This window comes from Brachionichthys hirsutus, unplaced genomic scaffold (assembly GCF_040956055.1).
Source record: "Brachionichthys hirsutus isolate HB-005 unplaced genomic scaffold, CSIRO-AGI_Bhir_v1 contig_887, whole genome shotgun sequence".
Lineage (NCBI taxonomy): Eukaryota > Metazoa > Chordata > Actinopteri > Lophiiformes > Brachionichthyidae > Brachionichthys > Brachionichthys hirsutus.
The window spans coordinates 156,349-183,816 of record NW_027180353.1 but is presented as its reverse complement, the minus strand read 5'-3'; the positions used below and the strand labels follow the sequence as shown (position 1 = coordinate 183,816).

The 27,468-nt window shown below is 42.5% G+C and overlaps 1 protein-coding gene across 1 annotated transcript; it reads right to left on the bottom strand.

Moving 5' to 3' along the window:
* Positions 1-4,629: 4,629 nt before the first annotated feature.
* On the bottom strand, positions 4,630-6,144 carry LOC137913952 (muscarinic acetylcholine receptor M2-like). The gene has a single exon (XM_068757574.1). The coding sequence runs from the start codon at positions 6,133-6,135 to the stop codon at positions 4,630-4,632; it is 1,506 nt and encodes a 501-aa protein (XP_068613675.1). The 5' UTR covers positions 6,136-6,144.
* Between the last annotated feature and the right edge of the window lie 21,324 nt (positions 6,145-27,468).

Here is a 27,468-nt window from a genome sequence, read left to right as displayed (position 1 = left end):
ATGACACGTTGCGCTTCAGCAGCACCGAAACACTTTCAACACAGGCAATGACACAACAGGGATTTCGGGATAAAAGAGCAATTTGTTTATGTCACTCTGGATAAGGCACTTCAAATTGCTCTGTACAATCTGTCGATATACACTCTCCGATAAAATTTGCGCGGCGTGCTCGGGCCGCCGAGATCATGCCTCTGCATGGCTGCACACAGGCTCAGATTATTCTCAGCAACGGCCTCCCGAGAGTGAAGCCAGAAGTTTTTGAAGTCATCTCCGATTAACGTTACGTGTCAAGTGTGCTCCCGTAAAAGGAGTTTAGCCCTTTGACATTAAGCCGTACGAACGGGAGCCCAGCTAGCTCTGACGGCACATGGTGATCGGTTGATTACTTATGGGGGGAAGACTTGTTGTAGACATGCACGATGGATGGAACATCAGCATTTGTCCTTGTGCATGAACATGCACGTGGTATGGACGTAATTACGTATTAGCGGTGGATTTAGTTTCTCGCAGCATGCGGAGGCGATGCAATAAAAGCACAGGAGCGATGGTAAACGGCGCCGGATCACGCTGTGTTTACACCAGTCGGCAGGTTTCGTCTGGGACACTTGGATTCCTGGAGCAAAGCCCTTGGCTGACCTGCCCCAGAATGGCTGTGACTTGTCCAAACATGGTCCACACGTGGTGTGATCTTCTCGCTGCCGATTTTGTCTCTGACGGCCCTTCATGCTCCCCAATCCCCACCGCCCCAAATCCATGACAACAAAGACAAGCTTATCTGTTTCATGTGAGCAGAGCACAGAGCGTCGTCGCTATCGCCTGATGTTCTCTCTCACCGTCACCAACATCACTTTTTGTTGTGTTCTGTCAGCCCATGTTCTCTCTCCTCATCCTCTCCCTGTTCCACCTTCCAATACAAAAAACAAAACAAAAACAAGGCGTGATACGAGAATGTTGTTTTGTTCTTGTCTGCGGGACAACTTGGCAACAGGAGGAGCTTTATGAGAACTTTGCTGCTCTGTTCAAAGTGCATGCCGTCTCTTCCCAGCTCCAGGAAGTGATAAACAGCCGTCACCTCCTGCCAAACACCCGAGCGGTTGCTCAAACCGGGACCCCCAGAACCTCTACTCGAGCTGCGAGCCACTTACGCTCTTGCTGGTATCACTCAAACGGCAGCTTAGCGAGGATTAATCTTATATTCCGGACAGTACATTGCCCCGCAACTGAGAAGTGTGACAGATGTCTGGCAGACCTGGCTCGACTGTATCAGTGTGACGGACGGTCGGATGTTGAACTTGAATGGATGGCTCGGTTCCTGGCGAAGCGGCGCTGATAGATCAACAGGAACTATCTGTGTATGAGCAGCGGCGGCGGAAAGCACATTTATTCAGCTGTTACTCATCTATGAAACGTTAAGCACGACAACAATGGGCACAAAAGTCCAAAACACAACACGGCCTGCTCACTTTTCATTTTCATTTTGCTCATTCTTCTGTACTTTCAGGTACTTCCCTGCTTTTAAACATCTTATGTTCATCAAAAAAAAGAAATCTAACCCCCCGAATATATTCCTGACATTTTGAACAGAGAAAAAGGGACTTAAGTTCACATTTCAAGGAACGGAAATCAATACATTTCCGGCTATTTCCCAAAGGACAATTACTTATTTTGGAACAATAAGCCTGCAGACAAATCCATTGACAAATGCCTCAGGCCTACATTTTCACAAAGTCGAATGAGAATGTCAAGAAATAGAGCGGGCGAGAACCTGGATTTTATCACTGACAGTATTTGTAACAAGAATGGATCTTACGTGCAACTTATCCATGTGATTTTAAAGTTCAGTTTATAATAAGTCAGGCTCCTTAGAGTATTTGTAGTGTTTTATATGAGATACATGTATTGTGTCCGCCTCTCATGTTACAGGGGATGAAACTTGAGAAAAGTGGACCAATGTGTATTTTGCAATGTTTGAGTCGAGACCTGATGACTCGTCGGTTCTAATCTAATCAAACTGTACCCACGACAACATGATTTAACAGATTGCACAAGTTGATGTTAAATCAAACTTGATTTTTAGTCCAAACAAAGTTAAATGGCTCCAGTACGTAACTTCAACATATAATTTACCGTATTAGAATAGGTTTCCAGGTTTCTTTGTGTGTGCATTGAATGCAAAAATGTGACTTCTCCAACTTTGGCATTTAAATGCCAGAACAAGAACCTTCATCCCACCAAGCGCTGCACAAACAGATGTTCATGTTCATATCCGCACGACGGAACGAGAGAATGTTGACTTCATGATATGTGATATTTACATTGTATTCACGACCTCATAAAGGAGGGCAGAGACTATAAAAGGATCCGGGAATAGTGGAACAGTAAGTGGGGAACGGACAGGCAACATGCTAAGCGTGTAATGGGCAATCTTTAACATCACATATAGGCGTTCCACATGGTCTCATAATCTGATCGAGCTCATGGTGAGTTTTTATTAAAAGATCTGTCCCAGATTTGTTTTAAATAGACAGCCTTGAGGAGCTTTTCTGCACAGACATAATTCTGCGTAAAGCCCCCCCCCCCCCCCCCCCCCCCCCACCACCAGCTGCTGACAGCCCCCTGATGGCACATTCTCATACATATTCATAGCTAGCACTGGTGAGCATGCATTAATGCAAGAGAATTATCTAACAGCTTGAAATGATGGGTGACATGCATGAATACACAGCACACGTTTGCACTAAATCTCATTTCCTTCATAATAAAAGAAAAAAAGAATAGCGCAACTATTAATTATGTTTAATTAAAAAATAATGATACGTATAATTTATTAACTAATTTCTTAATTGTTTTACAAATAAAACAGAGATGGTTTCAAAAACACGTGTGATGGAATTAGCCCTTATTTAAATCACAAGGTCATGGACCTGTGATCAGAAATACACTCCACTCTTGGAGCAAACATACACACCAGCATTTACACCCACACTCACCTGGCAGAAGACCACACACACACACACACACACACACACACCTACATTACGCAACTACACACTCATTCACATGCATTGAAAAATCCACACTACCACATAATGATTTCCCACAGATGGTAATATGCCTCAGCTCTGAGCTCCAGCCACCATTTCCACAGAGCGAGGAGGTTCCCAGCATATTAGCCATGTGAGAACCGCCATAATCAATATATGTCAAACAGCTGCTGCAGAAGCTGACATGTGCTATGAATGGCTGTCAAATCAAGAAGCGCGACCGAACAATCTAATTTTCTTTCTATTTAGCCATAGCTCACGCTTGTTGTTGTCAGAGCTATTTGGCTATTGTCTAAAATAGACACGTGGCAGGTTGAATTTAGTGCCTTTTTCCTTTAATGAAAGTTCAGAATGTGGAAACGGCACGTTATGGATTCTGCAGGGTTCACATGATGAACTATTCCTTCAGCAGCAGCAGTGATTTGGTCACCCTGGTCATCAGGTTTTAAGACCAATTACAAATCATCCCACACATAAAAAAAAAGACTTCTTGGGTTTGGTTTTAATGTTAATGAAACAAAGGAGATATATTTCGCATGCTTCTAGACTATATGCTTTGCTTACTGCTATAATGTGTGTCCAAATGTTGGAGGCACATTTCATTTAATGCCATATTTTCTCACGTATATTCCCTATAAAGTATTTCAACGTTATATTTTTTTATTTGTTAGCCAGGAGGATAAAATGCAGCTCATAAACATAAAACGCATAATAATATAGCAAACTAAGCTGTGTTATTACTCACCTGCACCTTAATGTAAATGGCTGACCCGGACCTTTAAACTTAAAATAATTGGGAACGACTGCATTAAATTACATGGCTAAATTACAATTGACATTTAACATTTTAATAGAAACTCATCCCCAATGGTGGATTAAATGGCCTCTGATGGACATAATCTATACAAGATGCCGCACTGCATTCTACATGTTGCTGGTTGGAAGTACCGTGATGAGAATGACAGAAGGAAGGCCAGCAGACGGCACACGCATACTCTGAGTGAGCACACACACACACACACACAAACACTCGTACACTCACGCACGCACATAAATATTGAGGATGCACTGATATGTACAGTTATCTACAGGTTATCTTCAGTGAATTTCAAACTTCTGAGGTTTGTAAATTCAGAGAGCCCTATTTTCCCCATTTTGAAGTTTTCTCCCGTTTTTCTGTACCAGTGCAGATCTTCCTCGCCTCCTCATCTTCTTTTTTTTTTTGTCATTTCTGATCAGCTCAGTGTCACTCTCAAGTCCTCTCTGCTTTATAAACTCTGTTCTTCTTTTTTTTTTTGAGCTGACTGCACGGAATGAATCTGAATTTCTCAAAACCCTCCTCTATCTGTGCTGCTTCTGCGAACGCAACCGGCATCAGTTGAACTTGTGTAAAGTGCTACAACTGGTTATTGAGAGAGCAATTAAAAAAGAAGATAAAATCAGATAAAGTCATTTTAAATATACTCTTTCAGTCTTTTTAGCGTTCTCCCACGGGCCTTAAATTACTGACACGCACACGCACGCACACACAAATGGCACTGACACACAGGAGAACTTACACTTCAACACTTTCAGTGGTCTGTGTTTATCTGGCTGACCTAATATTTTTATACTGGCAGAGGAGAAGATGTTTGAATGTCTTTTTGAATGTAATGTTACACAGCGCGTAGCAGGCTGGGTTGATGGTGCTGTTGATGTAGCACAGCCAGTAGCCAATAGTCCACATGGTGTTGGGGATGCAGCTGGAGCAGAAGGTGTTAATAAGTACCATGACATTATAAGGCGTCCAGGTGGCTACAAAAGCGACCAGGATGGCCATTATGGTGCGGGTCACTTTTTTCTCCCTTGATGGCGGCGCTTTCTTCTTCTTAGGAGGCTGCTTTGTCATTTTCACGATCTTCCGTGCCACGTGATTCTGCCGCTCGTTCGCTGGGACGATCTCCACCGTGGCGTTGGACGGGGTGTAGCAGTCACCTTTGGGGGATTTAGTCTTGATCTTGATGCAGGTGAGTTTGGAACCCCCCGCTTTGGCTCGCTGATATGCGATTGGCTGGCTCGTCTCTGCGCCTGAGTTCACGGCAGACGACGCCGCCTCGTCATCCTTCTGATTGGATGCAGCCGCGCTGCCAGATGTTGAATCATTGGAGCTTTCCTTCTCTTCCCCAGGAGTGCAGTTCTCCCTCGCCACCTCATCGCCTTCGGCTTCACCTTCGGCCGTTGTCGAGGAGGGTCCCTTACCATTTTGGAGCTTTCCATCATGCTGGTTGGCTCCTTCATCAGCATTCTGGCCCCGGGAAAGTCCTGTGTCCTCTGCTAAAACATTGTTATTGTTAGGCTTTGGCATGTTATTCGTCCTCTGGCCGGGGGACAGGGTCTCTGGATTCACTCCCGATGGCTTGCGGTGTTCCTTCTTCACACGGCACTTGCTCGCTCTGGAGATCTGCCAGTAGAGTTGGATCATGATGATGACGGGCAGGTAAAAGGCGGCAATGGCAGTGCCGAATGTGACTGCTGCATTGGAGAAGAACTGGATGTAGCACTCCTTCTCAGGCACTGTCCGCCCACCAACAATGAACTGCCAGAAGAGGATGGCTGGTGCCCAGAGGATGAAAGACAAGACCCAGGCTGCAGCAATCATCATTCCCGCCATCTTGGTGGTCCTTTTGACAGGGTAGCTGAGAGGCTTGGTAACACAGAAATATCTGTCAAAGCTTATAATGAGAAGATTCATGACAGATGCATTGCTGACAACATAGTCCAAGGCTAGCCACAGGTCGCACACCACGGGCCCCAGGGGCCAGTACCCGATTACTATGTAGACTGTGTACAAGTTCATAGAGCATAGTCCAATAATTAGGTCAGCACATGCAAGGCTGAACAAGAAATAGTTGTTGACCGTCTGTAGGTTCCTATTAACTTTGATGGATAGCATGACCAGGATATTTCCAATAACTGTAACTAGACTGAGGGAACCGGCCACCAACACAATGAACACCACCTCCACAGTCTTGTAGGCGCTTTCGCTCTCGTCCACAGCTTCTGTGTCGTTGCCTTCAGAGGCATTCCAGTAGGTGAAATTGAATACATCCATGGCATTTGGTCTTTTGTTGCCGCCTCCTACTCAGATGGAACCTGGAAAAGGGAAGAGAAGATTTGCAATGAGGTGCAAATTGCAGATTTCTAACAGGGTTCATGGGCAAAACACGGTTTTATTAGGCTTTTCAAAAATGTATTCATCTCCTAATCATTATTATATGCTGTAATTTCACTAAAAGGTTACAAGAAATTGACAGAATTGGCTGTGACATTTTATTTTCTCAACTTGCACTTGGAAATTCCTTTCACACAGCGCTATGAAATTCTTTTGATCCTCGTGTGCCTCGGTGGTTCTTGCTTTCAGCCTTAAACAGTTTCCCGTGTGATCGACGCTGCTTTGATTTCCACGCAGCTCAATTTAGACGCCAGTAAAATGAGAAGTAATGTGGTTTGCCCGCTCTGCTCTTGAGTCGCAGTTCTTAGAGGTGTTTCAGGTGTTTCAAACTTTATCCAACCGTGGTTCGGTGTACATAATAAAAAAAACAATAAAATATTAAAAGAACATACAATTTTGAGGATATACATCTTGCTTTTTCTTCTTCTCCAGGTTTTGCAAATAAATAAATGGTCATCTCCATTGATGACCTAAACTCTGACTTGCATTAAAGCAGATGGTAATCTGGTTTAGAGAGAGATATTACTGATCATCTGATGAGGTAAAACAATGTGAAACTGATTCATCCCTCCATATGAAGGACACACTACTGCAGCTAGTAGCCAGTAGAGCACAGTTACTGAGTAACCAGTGAATACTCACTTATCTGCCAAGCCAGAAATCCCTCATCATTGCATTAGGCATTGAGCTAATCTGAACTAATCCCCATAAAATGTTTAAACCCACCGATTTATATTCAAAAACACCAATAATACAAATGGGACACACTTGTGGCTCACTGGAGACGAGTGGATTAGAGAAGTAAAGTGGATCAACAGGGATGGGCATAGCACAGTGGAGGCAGTTAACACCCCCTTGCTGCTCTTTGTCCAGCTCCAGCTGCCATAAAGCTTATCCCTCACCTGCAAACTGCCACGACACAGCGGAAGCTGTGACCTCAACTTGCTCAATTTAGGATGCACAAATCCCTTTTCAGCTCAATTGTACAGCTGTGATTTTCTGAAAGGGTCCCAGGGAAGCACAGGCTTAGTTTTAAAGCATCCATCCAGAGATTTTGAGTATGTCAGCATTGGGGAAAGTCATTTGTGGTTCCAAGCAAAGGCTGGAGTTGCGCATTGTGTCCGGCCATCACGTTGCGATTTCACAGTCCTCGCTGTAACTGCTTAGATCATCGGGATCATGGCTTTCAAATAGTCATCATGGGAAGTAGATCGCTAAGTCATGTGGTTGATTGCCTTCATGTTATCACAGCCACAGTGCAATACATGTTATTGACTTGGACTAGATTGTTCAGAAGTGTATTGATAAGCTCAGGATGCTAATAGCAGTATAAGACATTGCCTTCTCTGCTGCATGCATGCTGTCAACATGATAGAAGCGCTGGCATATCCCAGCCCAGCAAGCTTGAGTGTGGCTGCCATCACCTGGGGAGAGGAGCAGGGGGCACTTCTGGCAAAGCTATCAATCATCGAGAAGTCTCAGCATTATGCTCGTGCTCCTGACGGAGACCAATCAGAATGTGAGCATTTCATCCTGGGCGAGATGAATATTCAGGTTTTCCTCATTTAGCTCAACGCACGACTTAACGCAGTAAAACGCAGTATTCTTTTGTTAAAGCTCTGTGGTTCATTTACTCCTTCTGGATACTTCTGGACCGAGATGTTTGGTCAATTGATTGTGCAATCCTGAATTTGTCCATTTTTGTATGGTGCATTCGGAAAAGAAAGAAGTGAGACAAGTCATTTGGGAGAATGTGCATTAATGAGCATGACTATTGTTCTGTGTTCCATCTTAGATATTCCTGGAACTGGCTCAGTGGAGCTGAAAATTGCTTATGCGCTCTGGGAATCAGAAACGGCCACCCCTCACCCCTTTTTTGTTACGCCCTGTCTTTTGCATTCTTTAAAAAGAAAATACATATAAAAATACTCTAAGACTTTAGGATGACTGCTGAGTAAACTAAAATCTTCCGAAGTAAGAAGCAATTATTTTTTCACCTGCATTGCCTTGTATTTGACGCTGCAGTAAATAACTTATACAGGTCCATGGCTTTGTCAGGGGCAGACAACAGGTTCCAGCTTTCTGCGGATGCAGCTTCAAGCTTTGGAAATGAAGCTCTGTCTCCGAATGTGGCAGCTGCTCTTAAGCCGATGCAATCGGCTGCCTCCCTAGAGTCAAGATTCCTATTCCTCATTTTTGAGCGCTGATCCAAGGTAAAGCCCAGGGCACCTGCCCCCTGCTTTCAGTGATTACATGCACTTACATTGCTGGCCCTCTCCATGGGAGTGTGCAGGGTTGGGCCTTCATTTACTAGCTGTTTGCAGGGAAGCATGACCGGAATGCAAAAGCCATCTTTGTTGCAGCAAAGCGGCTCTACGGGGGGGGCATAGACACATTCAGCATTCCTCCTAATGGTATTCCAGCTAATGGCGATAAGCAAGTTTGTTTTGAATTATTATTATTTTCCCAGATGTGTGTCATTCTGACAGGAACACCGACATATCGCTGAGATACACAAATGCATACACATATCCGGAAAACAATATTTACCAGGAAATGAAATGGCTCCTGATAAACATCAAGAGTAGCACATCATATCTGTGTTGTCAAGAAAACTGGCTGCAGAACAATTGGACTCTTGATAGTTTAATAGTTTAATTACAAATTAGCATTCAGATCCTCAAGCTCTTTCCACTGTCTCGGGGGTGTCATACTGTTCAGGATAGATCCTGACAGATGCCAGAAAATTCAGTGCAAAATATTTTTATGGATTATCAGAGGAATTTCTCAAGAAACTTGCAGCTATTTATTTGAGTAAAATGAATTTAATGAGGCAGATCTGACATACTCCCTCTGCAGGCAGCACGTACCTTAGCAATTTTGGGTCTCTCTAGTACCGGAAAAGAAATGCAACTAATTACAAATTCTGCAAAAGTAACCTCGTGGATTTCCACCCTGCCACTCTACCAATTTGGCAACACGGTTTTGCAAGAAAATAACTCTGGCACTTTGGCTGAATTCATTGTAAATAAGCAGTTTAGTGTTTATTTGTGGCGTTGCACCCCCTAACATGCAAAATGTTAGTGAAATTGAGTGCCACATGAGAAGGATCATGAATATGTTTATGTTCCACAATTGGCAAACCTTGTTACTTGTTTAAGTGCTGTGAATTTAAGACCCATCCAGCATGTATCCTGCCTCTAGCCCGCTGCCAAATGGGATAACCCACGACCCTGCACAGGGTGAACGGTTACAGAAAATAGATCAAATGGAGAATATAGTCCTTTCCAATGTGAAAGAGGGGCGGGTGTAGTTTCCAAAGCGATTCAACTCTTAATTAATCTACATTGGAAGAATGTTGGCAATAAGATACAACCAGCAGAAGACACACTGTCCTCCATGTCATCCTCTTCTCAGAGGACATGTCTCGCTTCCAAAGCAGGCACAGTGTAGAATGCAACTAGATGTTACTGCACAGCCTCCCGCAAAAGTGCCCTTATCAGTTCCAACTCTGAGGGGTCTTCTTAGTTGAAGCCCCCCTGACGTACAACTCCTGGGGTAACAATGGCATACTACCTCTCCAATATAAGCATCTGATTAACTGATGGAATATCAAACCGATTATGGAATAAATTGACACTGCCCTCTAATTAGGAGTCAGACAAAGGCATTATGCATGAGAGGACGCAATTACACGAAAAGCCTCTCCTTGGCAGACATGACAAAGCCTCCTGAAGCCACAAACTCTCCGGTAGTGCTTTTATTAAGTGGACATGAAGCAGCAGACATAAATGGAGCTTTTGACAAGCCGGAAATAGCTCTCATCTGCAAACAGTCAACTGACCGGAGCTCCCCTGGGGAACCTGTAGGTGGCCATATGTCACTTTCTGCCAAGTGAGGGGAATGAGATCAAAATGTACACTGGGGATTTTTCCTGCATATTTTATTAAGAATAGAGTGAGTGTGCACACAATCGCTCTTGCCAGCATCACTGTCACCCTGCCACTGTCCTGTCCTCGTTCCTCTCCATGTATTTGCTCATGATGTATCACGCAGGCACCGTCCCTCAATAGAAAGCGGTGGTGCTCATTAAGATAGAGACAGATAGCAAAAATGGAAGAAAAGGCAAGGCAGGCAAAAGGCAAAGAGATTAAGCATGTGCCTGTTGGATTTGTTCTACTTTATTGTTTCCATATTTTTCTGCCCATACCCTTCGTACACAGTCCGTCTTTCTCCTGTGACACAGTGCTTGTGATAAAATGCAGACCAATATCGCCCTCGGACAGGCTGCTATATTTACCGCACTTTTTCCCAGCACAGCATTCAGCAAGGGTGATGTAAAGCCTTGAAGGGAGAATGCACTGTAAACCCTCATCCATAAAGTCCAGATGCACAGTAGAAGCCTAGAGACTATAGCATCAATTCTCCAAACCCTTTTGGCAGAAATGATGCCTAAATTGTCGCAATTCAGACAAACAGATTCCCATTTTAGATTGTGTCCAAGAATTCTGTACTGTAAATAACGAGAACAATATAAAAGTGTTATTTATTTATGGCATCTTAATAGAAATAAAATCCTGCTTTTGCTGGGGACCTCTTTTTGGCTATCCCCAAATGGAAAAAAAAAAGTAATAATCTTCAACCATTTGAAAGTAAACTGCATATCAAAGCCGCTGTCATCAATTATACATGTCGTATATTAAGTACTCCATCTCCGCTATCTGCTCTCTACTTAGTTGAAAGGCCTCAAGAGGCTGCCCTGCTTTGAAATAACCATCAGTATCTGGCCGACTGCTGACTTAAAAGGTGTTTGCAAAGTTTAAAAAGAGAAATAAATTGTTCGTAGGGTTGGTTTTCTGAACCCAACCGGGTGACAGACAGTTTGAATCCACTGATCGAAAAGTGAAGCATTTTTAAAAAAGGGCATGCTCTTGTTTAATTGACTTGATCGATTTGTCTCTGTTTTTGGTCTTCAAACTCTGGATAGCAAGCAGTAAAACAAACTGGTTTTGTCGCCGCACATGAAATCAAGGCTTGTTGTTCTTCTTGCATCATCTTCGTCCATCTAATAGAAACATGTCCTGGATATAGGAGAGGCACACAATCTCATCCAAACACCACTGTTGTTGTGAAACTTTGAAACTTGAAGAAGAAAATAAAATGCTTGCATGCAGGAGGTGACATCTATGCAATTAGCCCTTCTTGTTCTGTCCTCCCCTTTGCTTTCACTATCTCATTCCCTTGTGTTCTGGCTGGCAGTCTTATATTTCAGAGGTTAGCGTTCTCAAAACACACTCTCCACTGTTAGGACAAGGCTAATTGGCGTTGCCCGTTTTTTTTCTGGAACTACAGTGGCTCATCAAAACATTCTGCCTGGAGCCGATCAAATCCCTCCAACTAATTAATCGTTAGCAGATCTGACACCGATTCTGCCAACACTACGGCATGCAAAGGGGAAATCTTCCTAAGAACACATGCTGTCATTTCTGATTCGGTGCATTGGTAAACTTTGTTTTGTCGCCTGTAGTTAAAATCCACTGAAAAGGCCAATCCATGGCCCAGTTTCACCAATAAAACAAGCTTTGACAGAATGGAATTTGCAATACAGTATCTAATACTGTAATTATATATTTGCCAAAATGTTTGGCCAAACCTCGACTGCAACATAGTTTATTGAAATTGTCTCTTATCTTTGAGCCTCCCCTGAGGTGACCTCTCAGCTTCCCATCAGTGTTTCTCTAAATATATAGACCTCCTTAGATCAATGTGATTACGACCATGTTTTCTGCCTGCTCAGAATCTCTCTTCAAATATAATATGTTTAAACAAACAATACCAATTCATGTATGTGTTAAGCTGTTTATTCAGAAGGTATAGACAATATATATATATATATATGACTGGCAGCTGGCGTAATAAAACGGGCGAAGATAACAGGAACTGTGTAGTGGATTTTATTAGGGTCTTTAACGGTGTCAGTCATAAATTCGTTCTGGAAACAGTAAAGTGTGCTCTGCAGTATAAATGGAAAAAATATATTATGTAATTAAACAGGAGTTCATCATAAATAAAATAAAATAAGAGTGCAATAACTCAACTATCATTTTAGCATAAGGCTTCATGAAGGTTGCATGGGACCATGGATTTTAGCAAACAGGTTAAACTTGCTTGAAAATTATAGTTAAATCTCCCGGACATCGTCCTCACTGGCAAACTTTGCAATCAAATGAGTCCAATCTGATTGGTGCTGCTTGTTGAAATGCAACGCCGCGCCGCCGACTCGCAGCTCTTCAATGAAAGAAAACAAGTTCTGATAACATCAATTCATTTATGCAAAGCAGCAGATTACATAAAACACACAAATCTTGTGTGTTCGCATGTCAAGCACCAGGAATAAACTGCTTCATAACAACTTCAGACATGCACGGTAATGCACTGGTGACACGCACACACACACCAGCAGTTTCATACTAATTGAGAAATTATACCAATATCCACCCAAATTATGTTAATGGAGCAACTTAATGCATTAGTTGCGTCTTTCGGCTCTCACTGAATTAATATGTTGGCAGGCGTGCTCCAATCAAGATTATGGTGCATTAAGGATGATATCAAAGGTCAATTTCAACTGTTTTTTTTTATTTTCACCTTGAGTTAGCTAACATAACACCTTTCACTCCCCCCCCCCAGCTAATCAAGCTCCTCCAGCGGAGCTTGTCACTCATCCTTGATGAGATGTCTACTTTGTGGAACCGCATTCAGGCAAAGTAGGGAGAATTCAGCAAATCTGGAATAGGCTGATTTCTCAGCGCTTCAGTCATGCTGGTGCTCATTCACTCTGATGCCAAATTTAGATCTACCGTCTCCTCTCCGTCTAACTCCCACCATTCATGTTACACACACGCACATGCAGTGCAGTCGTAGCAAGTGACAACCACTCCTCAATTTCTGTTTTGCATGCACGTTGGGGAATTTTGACATGCTCCATAAGTCACAGGCAGATTGTTAATAATTAGAGGCTTTATTTTATTGCTTCTTCAAAGTGCTATATTTTTCCATTATTCAGTCCAGGCTTGGTATTTTGCCACATGCACACGGTTTTAAAATGTAATAGGAATATTACACATGTGCAAACTGATAACAGAATTGCAAGGAGCATTTAGCTGTGTTACCAATGCCCCTGTGTTTGTTAGTATTGTGCTGTTCCCGGAGTGTAATTCCTCCTCCTTATCTTGATTGGAAAGTTAATGAAGCCTGTGCGGATACATTGAAGCGATTGCTTGCCAACAAACATGGATAAAAAAAAAAAGAAAATTCCTGTAATCACCAACAGGTATCAACCATTAAGTTGCAAGTAAACAGACAAGTAAACAGCCAATGGCCATGCATACATAAAATCAAATGAGGCTTTGAAATACATCAGCAAAGATGTTCAACCATTCACACCATAGTAGAGTGTGTGTGTGGGGGGGGGGGGATTTCCTCGAAACTGAATTGAAAGTTTGCCCGATGAATAATTCAAATAAACCTTTTCTAGCCAGCATTGTTTTTTTAAACACTGCAATGGAAAACTTTTTTATTAAGCAATTAAGGTGAAGCCTTGTGTAAAACAAGGGATGGTTGCAAATTGAGACTAGAAGCATCTGCATTAATAATAAATGTTGAATGGTGTGATGCTGAAAGAGAATCTGGCTAACAAACAGGATCAAACTTTTTCCCTTTACTCAGCCTAATGGGGCAAATCTGACCTAAAACAAATCCAAAGTGGGGCCTCTTCAAGCTTGGCTTCGACAGACACTGAGCACAGCTACTGAGTGCATGTTAGAGTGCCTATGCAAATTTGACAGTGACAAATGTAGTTTCATTCCAATAAATCTTTCCCACATATCTGCTCAGAATTTGCCACCGTCCGTAATTTGCAGAAAAAAGCATCTGACTTTAATCCTCTTTGTTGTAATTTGATTCACAGGAACAGTCATCACACACACACACCTACCCCCTTAACCCCCCCCCCCCGTCAATGCTTCGGCAGTACTTCATGAATTTAGGATTTCTATTATCTCCATTTCTCCACACCCTCCTGAAGGGTTGAGGGCTTTTCTCGCCTATTTATAGACTGTAACCTTCACACTTTCTAAAGCCATTTTGAATCCATTCAACCGAAATGTCAACCTTGAACATTGCGTCTATTTGTGTACGCTGAGATTTGCTGATTGAGCTCCAAAATGCACAGACCAACGTAAACCGAGTTTCAGAGAAGGAATTCATAGACGTGAACAATCCACTGGTGGAGAATCATAGCTAAAACGAAACTGTCAAATAAGGTATATAAGATACAGATCAGAAATGCAGTTACTCTTATTCATATGGTTATCTAAATGAACAAAACAATAATGATAGAAAGCCATGCATTACATAGATTCTATCAGCAAAAATGTTGGACTTACCCGTAGTCATTTATCATTTATTTTGTTTGCTAATTAGCAACAAAAAAAAGAAAATTGCTGCAAAGCCAATATTGAAATAGCAAAGGGAATCTCTAGACATACAGCGTTCCACTTCCATAAAATGCCCTGTGACTGTTCCTAAGTCGTCATTTAGCAAAGACAATCTGACAAAGTTGGGCTCAATAATAGTTTGACTATTGGGAAAATGTATTGATTCACTTTCTCACTAACTGTTACCGACTTTTGATCTTTTCGAGCTCTCTCCCAGGAAATGACTAAACCTGTTTCCCCAAATGTTAAATGACGACTTCCAATCAAATATATTAGAAGAGGAATAAAAAGCAAACTTGGTTAGTTGTCTGTATTCATTCTCACTTTTATACCTGTATTTGCTGTCTGTAATCTGATATTCCCCTTTACAGAATGAAATGACTTGACTTCCAAGTCAATCTTACATTGTGTGCCGTCTCTGTGCTCTCTGGAGGTAGCTTATATCATCTAATTAGATCATCCAACAACTGAGTGCATGCAGCTGTAAGATGTTGGGGGGAGGGGGGGCTCGTACAAATAGAGACTGCAGGATTTGAGACCGTCATACACACATATTGAGCTTCATTTACATGCTGAAGATGGACAGACATAAATGGACATAAATCCTTTTTGTTCATCAAAAATTCAGTTCGGCCTCCTAGAAATGACATTTTACATTCGACTAATTTATTACGGCAAATGCGTTTCATTAAGGAAGTGTAATCACCGCCCGGATTATGTTTGCAGACGTTCATTTGATTCTGTGTAAATGACGTTTATAAGCTGCACTGGAGTCACAGCGAGGTGGTTCGGAAGCTCGAGTCCAGGATCTCACTTGTGGTTTAGGTTATAGCAAAGTGAATTCTTTTCTTGGTGAAGTCTATGTTGAACTTTCTTGAAGATAGTAAGTTGTTGAATGAGAAGCGCAAACAGAAAAGATTACGGTCAATATCCAGTTCATCTGTTTTAAGCCGCCACGACTGAAAGCCGGTTTGCTTTATTCTCCCTGCAACCCAACCCGCGCTCGTCATTTTCGTACGCCTCCCGCAGCAGGAGGGGAGTCAACCAACGAACACTTTTCAGTTCTGGTGCATAATGGGGGATCAAAAGTCCTTTAAAAAAAAGCCTCCTATGTTGTGTTTGCTTTTGATTTGTTTGTCTGTTCTCTCCTGTGGAGCTGTGCTAAATGAAGTGTAGTCAGCGCACAAACATACACCTAGAGTGGCAATCACGTCTCGCAGCAAGGCAACCCGGGGGGGAGGGGGGGTTAGCCGCCACAGCAGGAAACATCCCAGAGGAAATGATTGATTTTCAGTTGCCCAGATCACGTGATGGTTTTAACAGCGGGTGTGTATTATTTCGTCCTTTTGAATTTTAGAGAAGTCAGATGAGGTGCAATCTTCTTGAAAAATGAAACAGCCCATTATAGGTCGGGGCTTTCGTATGAAGAAATACAATTCCAAATACCGTATGTCAAACCTCATTGGATGCTTGCCTTGGAAGACTTTGATTAAAAATCCAGGAGAAAAAAAATCAACAGGAAATTTTGAATCAAACATGACACACCTTGATTTCTTAAAAAAAAACACATACACATTCACAGTTACTATTAATGCTTCTTCTAGTGAAACAACTTGAACTACAAGTACTGCTAGCTCTTTTCCTACTTCACAGTTTTTACTACAACAAGTGTAATACTTTGTGACGCAAGAGTGAGGGCAAGGGGAGCTGGTGAAATTCTCTATAGACCAGACCGACCCCCTCATTTAACATCACTCAGATCAGCCGATCAGCAGTGGACAGCCTCTTTTGTTTGAAGGGAGACACAGCAGCCGTGTGGGAATACTGAAAATGATATCTAATCAATCAGTTTTATTTGCTAATGGGTCACGGTGGGTGAATAAGTTGGACCCATGTTGGTTAATTACCGGTACAGTGCAAACACTTCATGATGAGGGAAATGGAAATATATTTTTTCTCATTTTTCATGCATGCATATCTTTTAATATCTTCTTAAAAACAGCTGCAGACAGTTGCCTGACAATATTAGAAGCCGGATTTTAACTTTCTTCATTTTTTTTAAGGACCACAATCATCTGACAGATGAAATTATAGCACCCATCAAACATGTGTGTGCTCTGTGCTGCCACATAACTGGAACCCATCTATATTAGCCTGCTCCATCTAGCCTGTCTCTTGCTCAGATGCATCTACCTCTTAATCAGATTACGACATTACATTTGAGGTCGTTGGCCTGATCAGCGCTTCTCTGAGAGCATTGCTCCCCATTAGCTTCATTAGGCTGTGGCTGAAAAGAGGCCTTTGTGGAGACTTTCGGTGTGGAGGAGGCGAGCAACCATCTCTCCAGCGGGCCTATCGATCTGTTTACTCCCCTAAGAGCAGGAGGGCCCGTAGAAGCCGAGGAGCGGAGCTGCGGTTCTGTTGCGTAACGACTTCATTTCTTCTGCTGCCTCCCGGCTTAGGAAAGTAATACCGTGCTGCTGGAATGATGCGTTTAGAGATGTTCACCTGACGCATTTTAAAGCAAAGAAAAACAACGGCTGAGGAATTGGCTTGGGCTTTACATGCAGCGCCAGCATCCAGATTGATTATTATTCAGCCTTGATTCTGTTTGAGTTTGTCATTGGGAGTCTCATTGTCACAACAAGGACAGTGACATCAAGCAGCTGGGAGCAAATTCGGATGAGCCGTCAGTGTTGGGAGCGAATGTTGTTTTGCGGGTCTTATTTTTTATTTTTTTTAGAGAGGCAATAAATGCGAAGGGAAGGGATAATTCCGTCTGGCAGCGAACCAGAGCTGTGACTTTTGTCAAAAATCTATTGTTACAGAGTGCTGTGTGTTTCTTCTGGTGATGACACAGCGCTGAGCGGTTTTAATCTGCAGGCCTCATGCTGTCATAGCTGCCTGGCACAGTGGGTTTGATAAACCTAGTCCTTAGCGCCGTGTGTTTCCAATAGTAGGAAGCGGGCGGCAGCACTGTCAGGCGTCGGTCCAGCTGGATGGCCACAGTCGGACTGGAGGGATTGGCATTGACATGCTGCGCTTAGCTGCGCTTGCCTTTATGCTGAGGCTGAGTAGGAGTGGCTTTGCAAATTTGACATTATAGCTCCAGATTAGCAGCTTGCATCGGCGGCTGGAGGTTGTCATCCTCTTGTTGTACGTGCGGAGATGCTCTGAAGGCACGAGGGAGGGTTTTGTAAACTTGCATGCTTATGCGCATTTCGGAAAACGCTTTCATGCACAAGACGCCTTTGTGAAAATGAAATGAACAAACGCACACAATCTGCGAGAACCGGGGAACCTCTTTGCTTGCAGACGACTGTGATGAAAGGACCATTATGGATAACCCCGTCGCCCTAAAAGCAGCAGCAGCTTTGAGCGCTTTGAGCGTGTTGAGCTGCAGACCCTGTAGTGAGCAGCCAGAGGCTAGACTTGCGCACATTTAACAGCGAGGTCCTCAAAGCGTTCTCCTCTGCAAGCTGCCCTCATCAGAGGATGGCTTTTCTCACTATAGATGTAATTGCCAGAAGTTCAGAAGTGCATATTTTATGACTTGCTAAGTATTGAGGCAAATTACTGTAGCAGTAGTGGTATTTGATGATTATGCTGATGGTTTGGAATAAAGTTTGCGGGGAAATTAATTTGTTGAAACTATTAAAATTCTTTGAGACAGCAGGAAATGATTCTAAAAAAGCTGACTGTGCATTATATCAAACCTCATAATGAAGCGTGGGTGGAAGTAGCACAGAGTAACCTGGAACTCATACATGTATAATTCAGTGTATCTCTATACTGTATGTTAGTACTGTATAACATTTTACCTGCACATTCGCACTATTAAGTATTCAGGTTCCTGAGTGCTGACGCATTCATTCTGCTTCCAGTTCCAACAGATCAGCCACAAAAACGCTCAACATATTTCATTTGAGATAGACGGATAGATAATACCTGAAGGGGAATTATGTCGTCATAGCAACTCCGTACATTTAAATAGAGTACAACTTTTTTTACTTATTTCCTTCATGTTAAGTACATTTCTTTCCACAGATGTACTTAAAGGCATTGATTTGTTGTAAAGCATTTGTATCGACGTTCTGCTATCATTCTGTCTGATCATCATATGCTGACTAACGATTGATTACACCTACCGAGGAGCCGGGTCACAATTATAGTTAATATTATTGTTTAAAAGGAGAGATTGATTAAAACAGCACATATGCCTGTTGACAGGAGTACCAGCTATTTATCCTGTGTTCTATAGTCTATGTTCTAAACCTGGGTCAAGTAAAAACTTCAAGAGTTATATTCCAGTTTGTGCCCAAACAAGTCAAGTGTATTTGCCAATATGTTTACGTCCCACCAGGAATATTGTTCAGAAAGAAACTCCTTTCTATTAGTCCTCTGATTGGCTGAGATAAATGGGACTGCAGAGTAATGATTGTAGAAACACTGATTTTTCCATAATGGCCAAATCAAAGTACAGTCTGAGCAATGACCAAAATGGGCAATGTTGATCCCATTCGATTAATTCTGCGCTGCCTCAGCAGCCCCGCCCCGCCTGCATCGGATGATGCCCAAAAACATTTCCCCCGGCATCAAAATCATCCAAGACACAGACATTGCCAAAGAGCTCCTGAAGCAAAAAGGCACTCGCTCTCAGGCATTGTACAATATCCAGGACTTGTAGTGCAGCACCCTGCTCGCTATGGACGCACGCTTGTCATCCTTCAAAATAAAAGTGCTGTTGTGGAAAAGTTGATTCGCTCCGTACTCGAGCCAGGATCTTACTGACAGTGATTGCTCTCATTAAGGAAAAATGGCTTTCAGCACTTATAAGAATCACAGCAAGATGAATTCAAGACTCGAGCGGAAAAGCACTTAAAGTTCATCACAATGTATTCAACAAGCAGTGCTTCATGTAAAACCCACAGTTCAAAGAGCACTAAATAGGAAATAAATCAGTTCAACAACAAAACCAAAAGCACTCTTAGGGGTGCTTGGTTAACTCCACCAGTTTACTTTTGTGGATGACCTGGAAGCTTGGCAGTCCGGTAGAGTGTTGAAAAAAACTGGAATTATAAATCCCTTCATTACAGAGGTGCCAGCTCACCTCCTGGTCACATACATATAGACACCTGGCCTATATGTATGTATAGGAGTGTGTAAAAAGAAAAAACCAAATCATTTCCCCACTGAAGATTACTCATCCTAATTATGCAGGATTTGCAGATTAAATCATTTTAAGGGTAAGAGTGATAAACTGTAGCTTCAGTCGACATCTTTTAATATGTGGTAATTTACATTTTATGATAGTTAACCTTCTGACATTGAACAAAAAGTGTAATAAAATGAGTTGGTGCAAATCTGCTCTTCGGTTGGTAAGCGGACTTGCACCATAGATATATCCTTCAGTTGACTGGTGCATCATCACCATAATGTGCTTGCAACGTGGAATCCATTCTGACCTGCCTCTCCAGAATCACCATGTTAGTGCTTTCTTGAATACCTCAAATTGGCTCCCCAAATGTGTCTGACTTTATTTGTTTCTTCACATGCAGGAAGAAAGAGGCAAGCTAGTGAGCACGCAGTTAAAGATTCGTTTTTCCATCAACTAAAACTTTGCCAAAAAGTTAGATGAGAAATCTTTTCTCAAGTTCAGTATAAATCGTTCTAGATTGTCACACTGCTGCACCATTACCTGGCCAGAGGTTTTCCTGTCCTTCGTTGGACCAATAAACAACTGCTGCTGCCGATCAGACAACAATCTCGCTTTACCGGCACGATGTACAGATTGTGCCATAAGATTCTGTTTTCCACCTCTATTTGTTACATCAGGACCAGCCTATATAATCCATATGGATGCTGTCCCATGTCCTATATGGACATATTTTTTAAGACATTTTACTTTGAAAATACTTCCATATTTATAAGCGAAATAAGGCATCTTTTTTTTTGCAATCGGCTCCACTGCAGCTGCACTAGGAATAATTTTGCATGATGCAGGTGACATGTAATTGGAAACAGTATGAATGAAAGTTCACTAATCATTTCTTATTGCTCCACAATTATAAGAGGCATCAGCTTTGAGAAAAAAAAATATCTTAAGTGTATTTTCCCGTGAGTTTATTTTGCTCCCTATACTCAGCTCCAAATAGAGATTTGAGCACAGACGACAACTTCAGCCCTGATCAAGGTGAAGTGACATTCAGCAGAACAAAAGGGGAAATTAGAACGGTGGAATAGAGTCATGTCTGGCACGCCGCCAGCTTAAGCATTTTAGGATGCTTAAGGATCCATCTTCTTGAACAATGTCTCCTTGCTACCATTGAGCAGAAGGATTACTTAATACGATTACCAGCTCCGCCGAGCCAACCGTGGTGAATGCGGCCCATAATTACAGCGAGAAGATGAGGAAGGTATATGACAGAGATTAGACCAGGTGAACTCTGGCAAGCCACACAAAAAACATGGCCTCGCCCAGCTTTTAAAAACCTTTCTGGGTTTACAACTGTGCTGCTTTTGTTGCTTTTCACAACACAGACTCCTTCAGAAAATTGAAACAAGCCTTGAAAACGGTTTTGTTCCGTCTTCTTTGAGCCTCGGTTCTGAACTGGTTTTGAGCCTCGGCATACAGTGACAACAAATAAAAGTGTTTCCTTGTCAATTCAGTCCAATTCACTAAAAGTTGAGATGCTGCGTCAGGAAAAAAATGCAAAATGTGAACATTTGTTCAAACTATTTTCCATCTACTCAACTGAAAACATTACAAAGAAAGTGTATTTAGTACTTTGCCTCATTGCCTTAGTTAATAGTTACCTCCATCAAGGTGAAGCGGATGTTATGTAATTGTCTGTCTGTCTGTACTAACCATTGTCTAAGTGACAGAAACAGACTGATAAATTGTTAATATGCTCATGCGGCGCCTCCGAGGCCTCACTGCACACGACGGATGGTCGTGTGTTTTTCAGTATCTTATCATTTGTATAAGTTGCTAAAAAAAGCATGCAAACTGTCTAAGACGCCAGCCTATCCTTCACCCAGTGTCAAAGCCAGTTCATAAGAGTGCACAAATTCAAGGCCATCAAACAGACCAACGAGTAATGAGATCTCCAATGCGATACAGACACGGGTCTTTAATGTCAAAATAAAATCTCCAGCTCCCATATTGCCTACATCCCGGAAGAAAAAAAAAAAAGAGCGGTATCTCTGAGGAAGGTAGCTATCCATCAGCAATTTCTCTGTGTGCATCAGCCTGCCCGAGACAAAATGCACAATGATGCAAGGCATTAATCAACTACTGACAGAACATCCAGAACTGGGACATGTACCCTTGCCCCCCCCCCCCCCCCCCCCAGCCCAAATCTGTTTATTCTTCTGCTGAGGCTCTCTGACTGCAGATCTAAACTCTTCTGGTGCTTTGCGCCAATGTTGCATGCCGGGAAGTTGGTGCCTTGTCCAATGAAAGGGCAAAGACACGGCGAGCACAAACACAAAGCACCAAAATCCAAAAGGCACAATGCTAGAACTCTTTGTTCCTGCACAGGCTATGCAGGTTTATTCTCACACATGTGCCAAAGACGACAACATTGCGTTTCATCGTGCTGGCCACTCATTCTTCTGTTTAGAAATGACTGAGTGCTGTTGATGTGTTGAATCAGAGTCCTCACAGGAACAAGGGCTTCCAGCATATCAAATATCTTGGACACTGTGGGGGTTAGAGGATATTCTCCATTGGGTTATATAGACATGTCAAAGCATTAATCCGACAGAGGGAGTTAAATGTTTGTCTGTGTAGAGCAAAAAAATGGATAAAAGTAAGTCACTGATGTGTTTGATTTAGCCTCAGGGAGTGATTTTACTCTTGATCATCTTTTCACCTTTTGGAGGAATGTTTATGATCTGATGGATTCTTTTTTTTTGTATCAGGGAGCCAGCTGCACCTTTCTTTATATTTTTTGTCCCGTTCTATGAGAGAAAATGACGTTTTGCATAAACCGTACATAGAAGTGGGGATCTGTTGGGATTTCAAGGGTACAAAAACATCTTGATTGCACTTAATAAAAAAATCATTCAACAAACACAGCTGCAATTTTTAGATTAGGACTGCATTCACCACGTACAATAGTGCCTCCTAAAAACCTGCAGCCAACATTAATCACAACACAACCAACCTAAACTGGCTTTATACTTCACAAGGGAGCAGCCTGCAAAGTTATGATTTATAGCACGGCGTCTGAATTCATCTGTTAATGGCAACGCCAAACCGCGAGACCTTGTGGCGCTTAATTTATGCTCGCTGCAGTAATTGTGTGTTCATGTTTCCATTTGCAGTTTCTATTACGTGCACATGCAGCTTCTGTGTAAGTCTCTACACAGCATAGCATCAGCAGTTTCTTTAAGAATATTTGTCTTTTTCATACCAGTGCAACACAATCCAAATCTCTTGTACCCTCTTGGTCCTAAATGTGCTTTGAATTAAAGACCCCACTTACTCAAGCCCATTATCTACCCTGATACCACGCCACCTCATCACCAGGCAAGAATGTTAACAGGAAAAAATTGTAGAAGGTGTGAATGGTTGACGCTCCCAATGAGCAGGTAGCTTCTTGCACGGTAGCCACGGCTGAACTGGAAGGGTCGGAAACATTGCCATGACAACGGTGACTGAGGAGCAATGGTAAATGACTATGGTCTGGACAGCCAGTCTGTCTCTGCTGCTACTTGAGTTTTTTCGCTGAACATTTTGCATTGGATGGAAATACGAGTGTGCACTTCCTGCACACACTTTCATTGCAGGGGGTGGCCAGTAGCCCCCGGGGAACACGCAAGATTGTGTAGTTTTCATGAACATTTCGCAAAGGCGTTATGGCACAGTGCTTCTTTTACTGAGGCATGACACTGGTTAATGTCAGACGTTAAACAGTTTGCGCTTGCAGTCGATGTGAGGCACTTCAGGCACGCCTACAATTACAGGCAACTTGCTCGCTCTATCCCCGTCTCTCTCTTTCACACGGAGACGCAAACACGCAGCTGCCATTCCGAATGAGAAGTCACACAGGAAAATGACATTTTTCATGTTACACACTGACGTTAACGCGCATATTAATTGCTGCAGCCTGAGACTCTGACTTGAATGGACTGGCTTGTAATGGATTACATGCAGCATATAATGTGTGCACACTGAGAGGCAATGTGCATCTTTTATGGGCGCACCTATTTTTATGATGACGGGTGTGATGAATGGTAATGACCTGAGAGTGCAGCCTTATTGTGTTCCCACTGCTAATACTGGACTTTAACCCCCCCCTGGAGACAAACAGTGCATCGAGATAATTCAATATTTTTGTCATTAAAGTACAACAGAGTGCTGTTTAGATTGACACACAGCTAATGGTCTTTCCTGGTTGCTTTAACATTGTCCGAACCCCCGAACGTAATTGAGAGACTTGGACGGCACCGTCTGCCTTGTGCAGTAAAATTTGTGGTTTAGAGGTGACGTCCTTTTGGAGTCCCTTTCGCTGCGGGGTTATTTCAGGTGATGTTTAGATTTTCTATAAACTCTGTGGGGGAACATGTAACCGATAAATAAAAATATTTAACATGATATAAAACAAGAATATATAGCACATCTCATTGTGTGAAAGAACTCTCGTGCATGTTGCAAAGCTGCGGTTCGGGGATGGCATTCTGTCGGTGGACGTGAATTGTGTTTACGAAGAAAATAATCGCATGCATGTGCACAGACAGACAAAAAGAAGACAGGTCTGAGTGACCCTTTGTAAAACCTTGTCTATTTGTTTGTCCTATCAAACAGCAATAAACAATTTAATTACCAATAAGCTTTTTTTTTTTACTGAAGTCATTGTTGATTTGTCACAATAGTATGGCTTACAGAGAAAAAAAACATTGGTTTTGCATCTAGCATTCACATATCATGCAATTGACTGCATGTATATTTAATGCACCAACTTGGTCAAGCTGCCATGCATTCATTGGACTTCTTACCAGAATTAGTGTGACTGTAAAATTTGTGAAGGAGCGTTTATTTAGGATTCAGTCAGACTTACGATTTAATCATTGCACAAAGCCGCTGCGAAGAGAAGACGGCATTGGAGGAGGTTGCATCATCCAAAAAGGAAAAACAGCAAATGCTTCGAAAATAACAAGCTTCTGTCTGTGACCCATATCATTTCACCATAAATTAAACTCCTTCTATTGGATTACCTTTAAATTTAATATCATCTGTCCGCCATTCTAAATTGGGGGGGGGGGGTAGATGGTCCAGTAACAAGTAAATTCTCTTATATGAATAGTAGGAAGGAGTTGCATCAATCTAAATGTCTGAGTAAGGCTGGTTTGGCAACATGCAAATGGCGACCAATAAATGGTCGCCATGACGTCCTTACCAAGTGGATATTTGGTGATGTCCCCCGGCCTGATAATCCCACGGGGCCAGTCAGACACAGAACTGTAATCAATGACATCATTCCAGTAATTAGTGTTTACTTTAACGCATTATTCCAGGGGCTTTGATTAAGCAATAAGACCTCATGTGAAGCATATGCGACGTAATTGGTGGTTTCAGAGATGCAGCATTCAACGGCCCGGTCTTTGCCGCTCACATTCTCCGATTGTCCTCCAAGCCAACATGTGCCAGAACAAGAATATACCTGATATACACAATGGAGAGGAATGGCTCATAATTTGCTATTTTGCAAACAAATTAAAATCAGGACGGAAATGATCCAGGAAACCTCAGAAGGTCATTTCACACAGGTGTTTAAATAAAAACCATGCAATCAGATGGCCAAAGACCAAACACACAGGCATGAAAGCATTTGCATAGGCAGTGATGCGATATGACAAATCATTATTCAACACTATGCACACATTAGTCAAGTATTGCTTATCCCACTCGGCTCATTTGAATCGCTGATATCCTGAGATGATTAAAATATACAACTCTGTCAGAGGGAACTCTCATTTGCGACATTAAAGATGCATGTATGCACATAAATTCCGCATTACCTTCTGCGTTTTGTGTAAGAGCTGAGAGGGGGGATCTAGGTAACAAAATGTATCGGAGATGGAATTTTAAATGGAACAAAGTTGTTTATTAGAATATATTTGCACTTCATTGCATTATTCGCTCACAAGCTCATGCGCACTAAGCCATCCTTGGGCTGAGCGGAGTCTGAGCTGTTGCGTTTAACTTATCAGGAAGAAACATGCCTCTCGGCCACTTGTTTCAGTCTCGCTGGCAATGGTGGACATAAGCTGAGCTTGGGTCTTCAGGGGGGAGGACTTTGCTGTGCAAAGACCATGAAATGCTTTTGTTGTTGCTGTTGTTGTCCGGATAAAAGTAACTGGAAACTAAATTATATACCGGGTATGTAAAAAACAACAAATATTAAACCATATACTCTTGGAAATAAATATAGCACAGATCTCCTCAATTGTTCAGCATCTACCTCAGACACCATCCATCCCTCTGTCTGCAATGGCAGCCAAGCCCCAAGCGTCATTCATTACAACGTCCAACATCGTTCAGTGTCCATTAATCACATGCAACTGCCGTTTTCTCTCGTTTTCAGGGGCAATTGGCTGTGCAGCACATGGACGCAGACACCCAGAGGACACACGGGGTGCGGATCGAAGAAATTACAGTAAGATTGCTGAAGCATGTCTAACATCCCCCCCCCCCCCTTTTCCCTCTAATCACAGTCTATATCTTGCCGTTCACTTATTAATTGTGTGCTTCGGCTCACCTCAAAGCCATCATCTCTATACTCAAGCCCACTGTCTCTATAGTTGTATGTTTCTAAATGCCCGCCTTGCCGAATGAGGTTACATTTCCCTGACCTCGGGGCATTATTACCCTGTAATGTGTTTATCTGTATGGCTACATTTGTTATTTCTTGTTGACAGCCAAATGTTAGAATAACAAAAGATAATTTTTAGCTGATGGATGGTCCCGAGAGCAGCGCTATAACAGCTCCACGCCTCAACGGAGAATTATCTGGAGCAGAATCCTGTAGATGCCAAAAAAAAAAAACTGCTGCTCCACAATACCTGTCCTCTTACGTGTACGACCAGTCTACATGGTTTACACGCTGGGTTATTACACCTGAGATGTGAGGGCCATTCAGCTTGTCATAATGTGCATTTAGCCGGATCATTACGATACCATTTACTTGTCCTGTTAAATCAAAATGGCTGTCAGTCCATAAATTGCCACAGCTCTGTGAAAGACTGTTGAATTATTTTTTCGAGCAGCACGGGTTGGACGGCTGATTTCTCGGTGGTCAGGCCATTCACCACCACAGAAATCAATCCACACTTCTCTTCTGGCACGCACTTTCTCTGTTGGCGGCAATGGGAGGGGGGGTAACATGTCAAAGTGGGCCTACTCAATCTTGTCACTTTAAGCGCAATCAATACTGCTTCGCCGCCAACCCAAAAAAGTCTATGAATACCAGCCCCCTTCTCCTCACGCTAGGCTGAGCATTCCAATCAATATGTGACCAAAGGCTAAAAACATCGACAGAAGCAACAAACAAAAAAAAAAGCAAGGCTTGGATTCAATGCTTTACAGAACATACCGACAACCCCACATTCTGCAGGAACAGCACCGTAATGAGTTGGATTTAAAAAAAAGCAATCCTCTGTGACAGTAAAGTCTACAAATGTCATGCTTTTGTGTCATAAATGATCA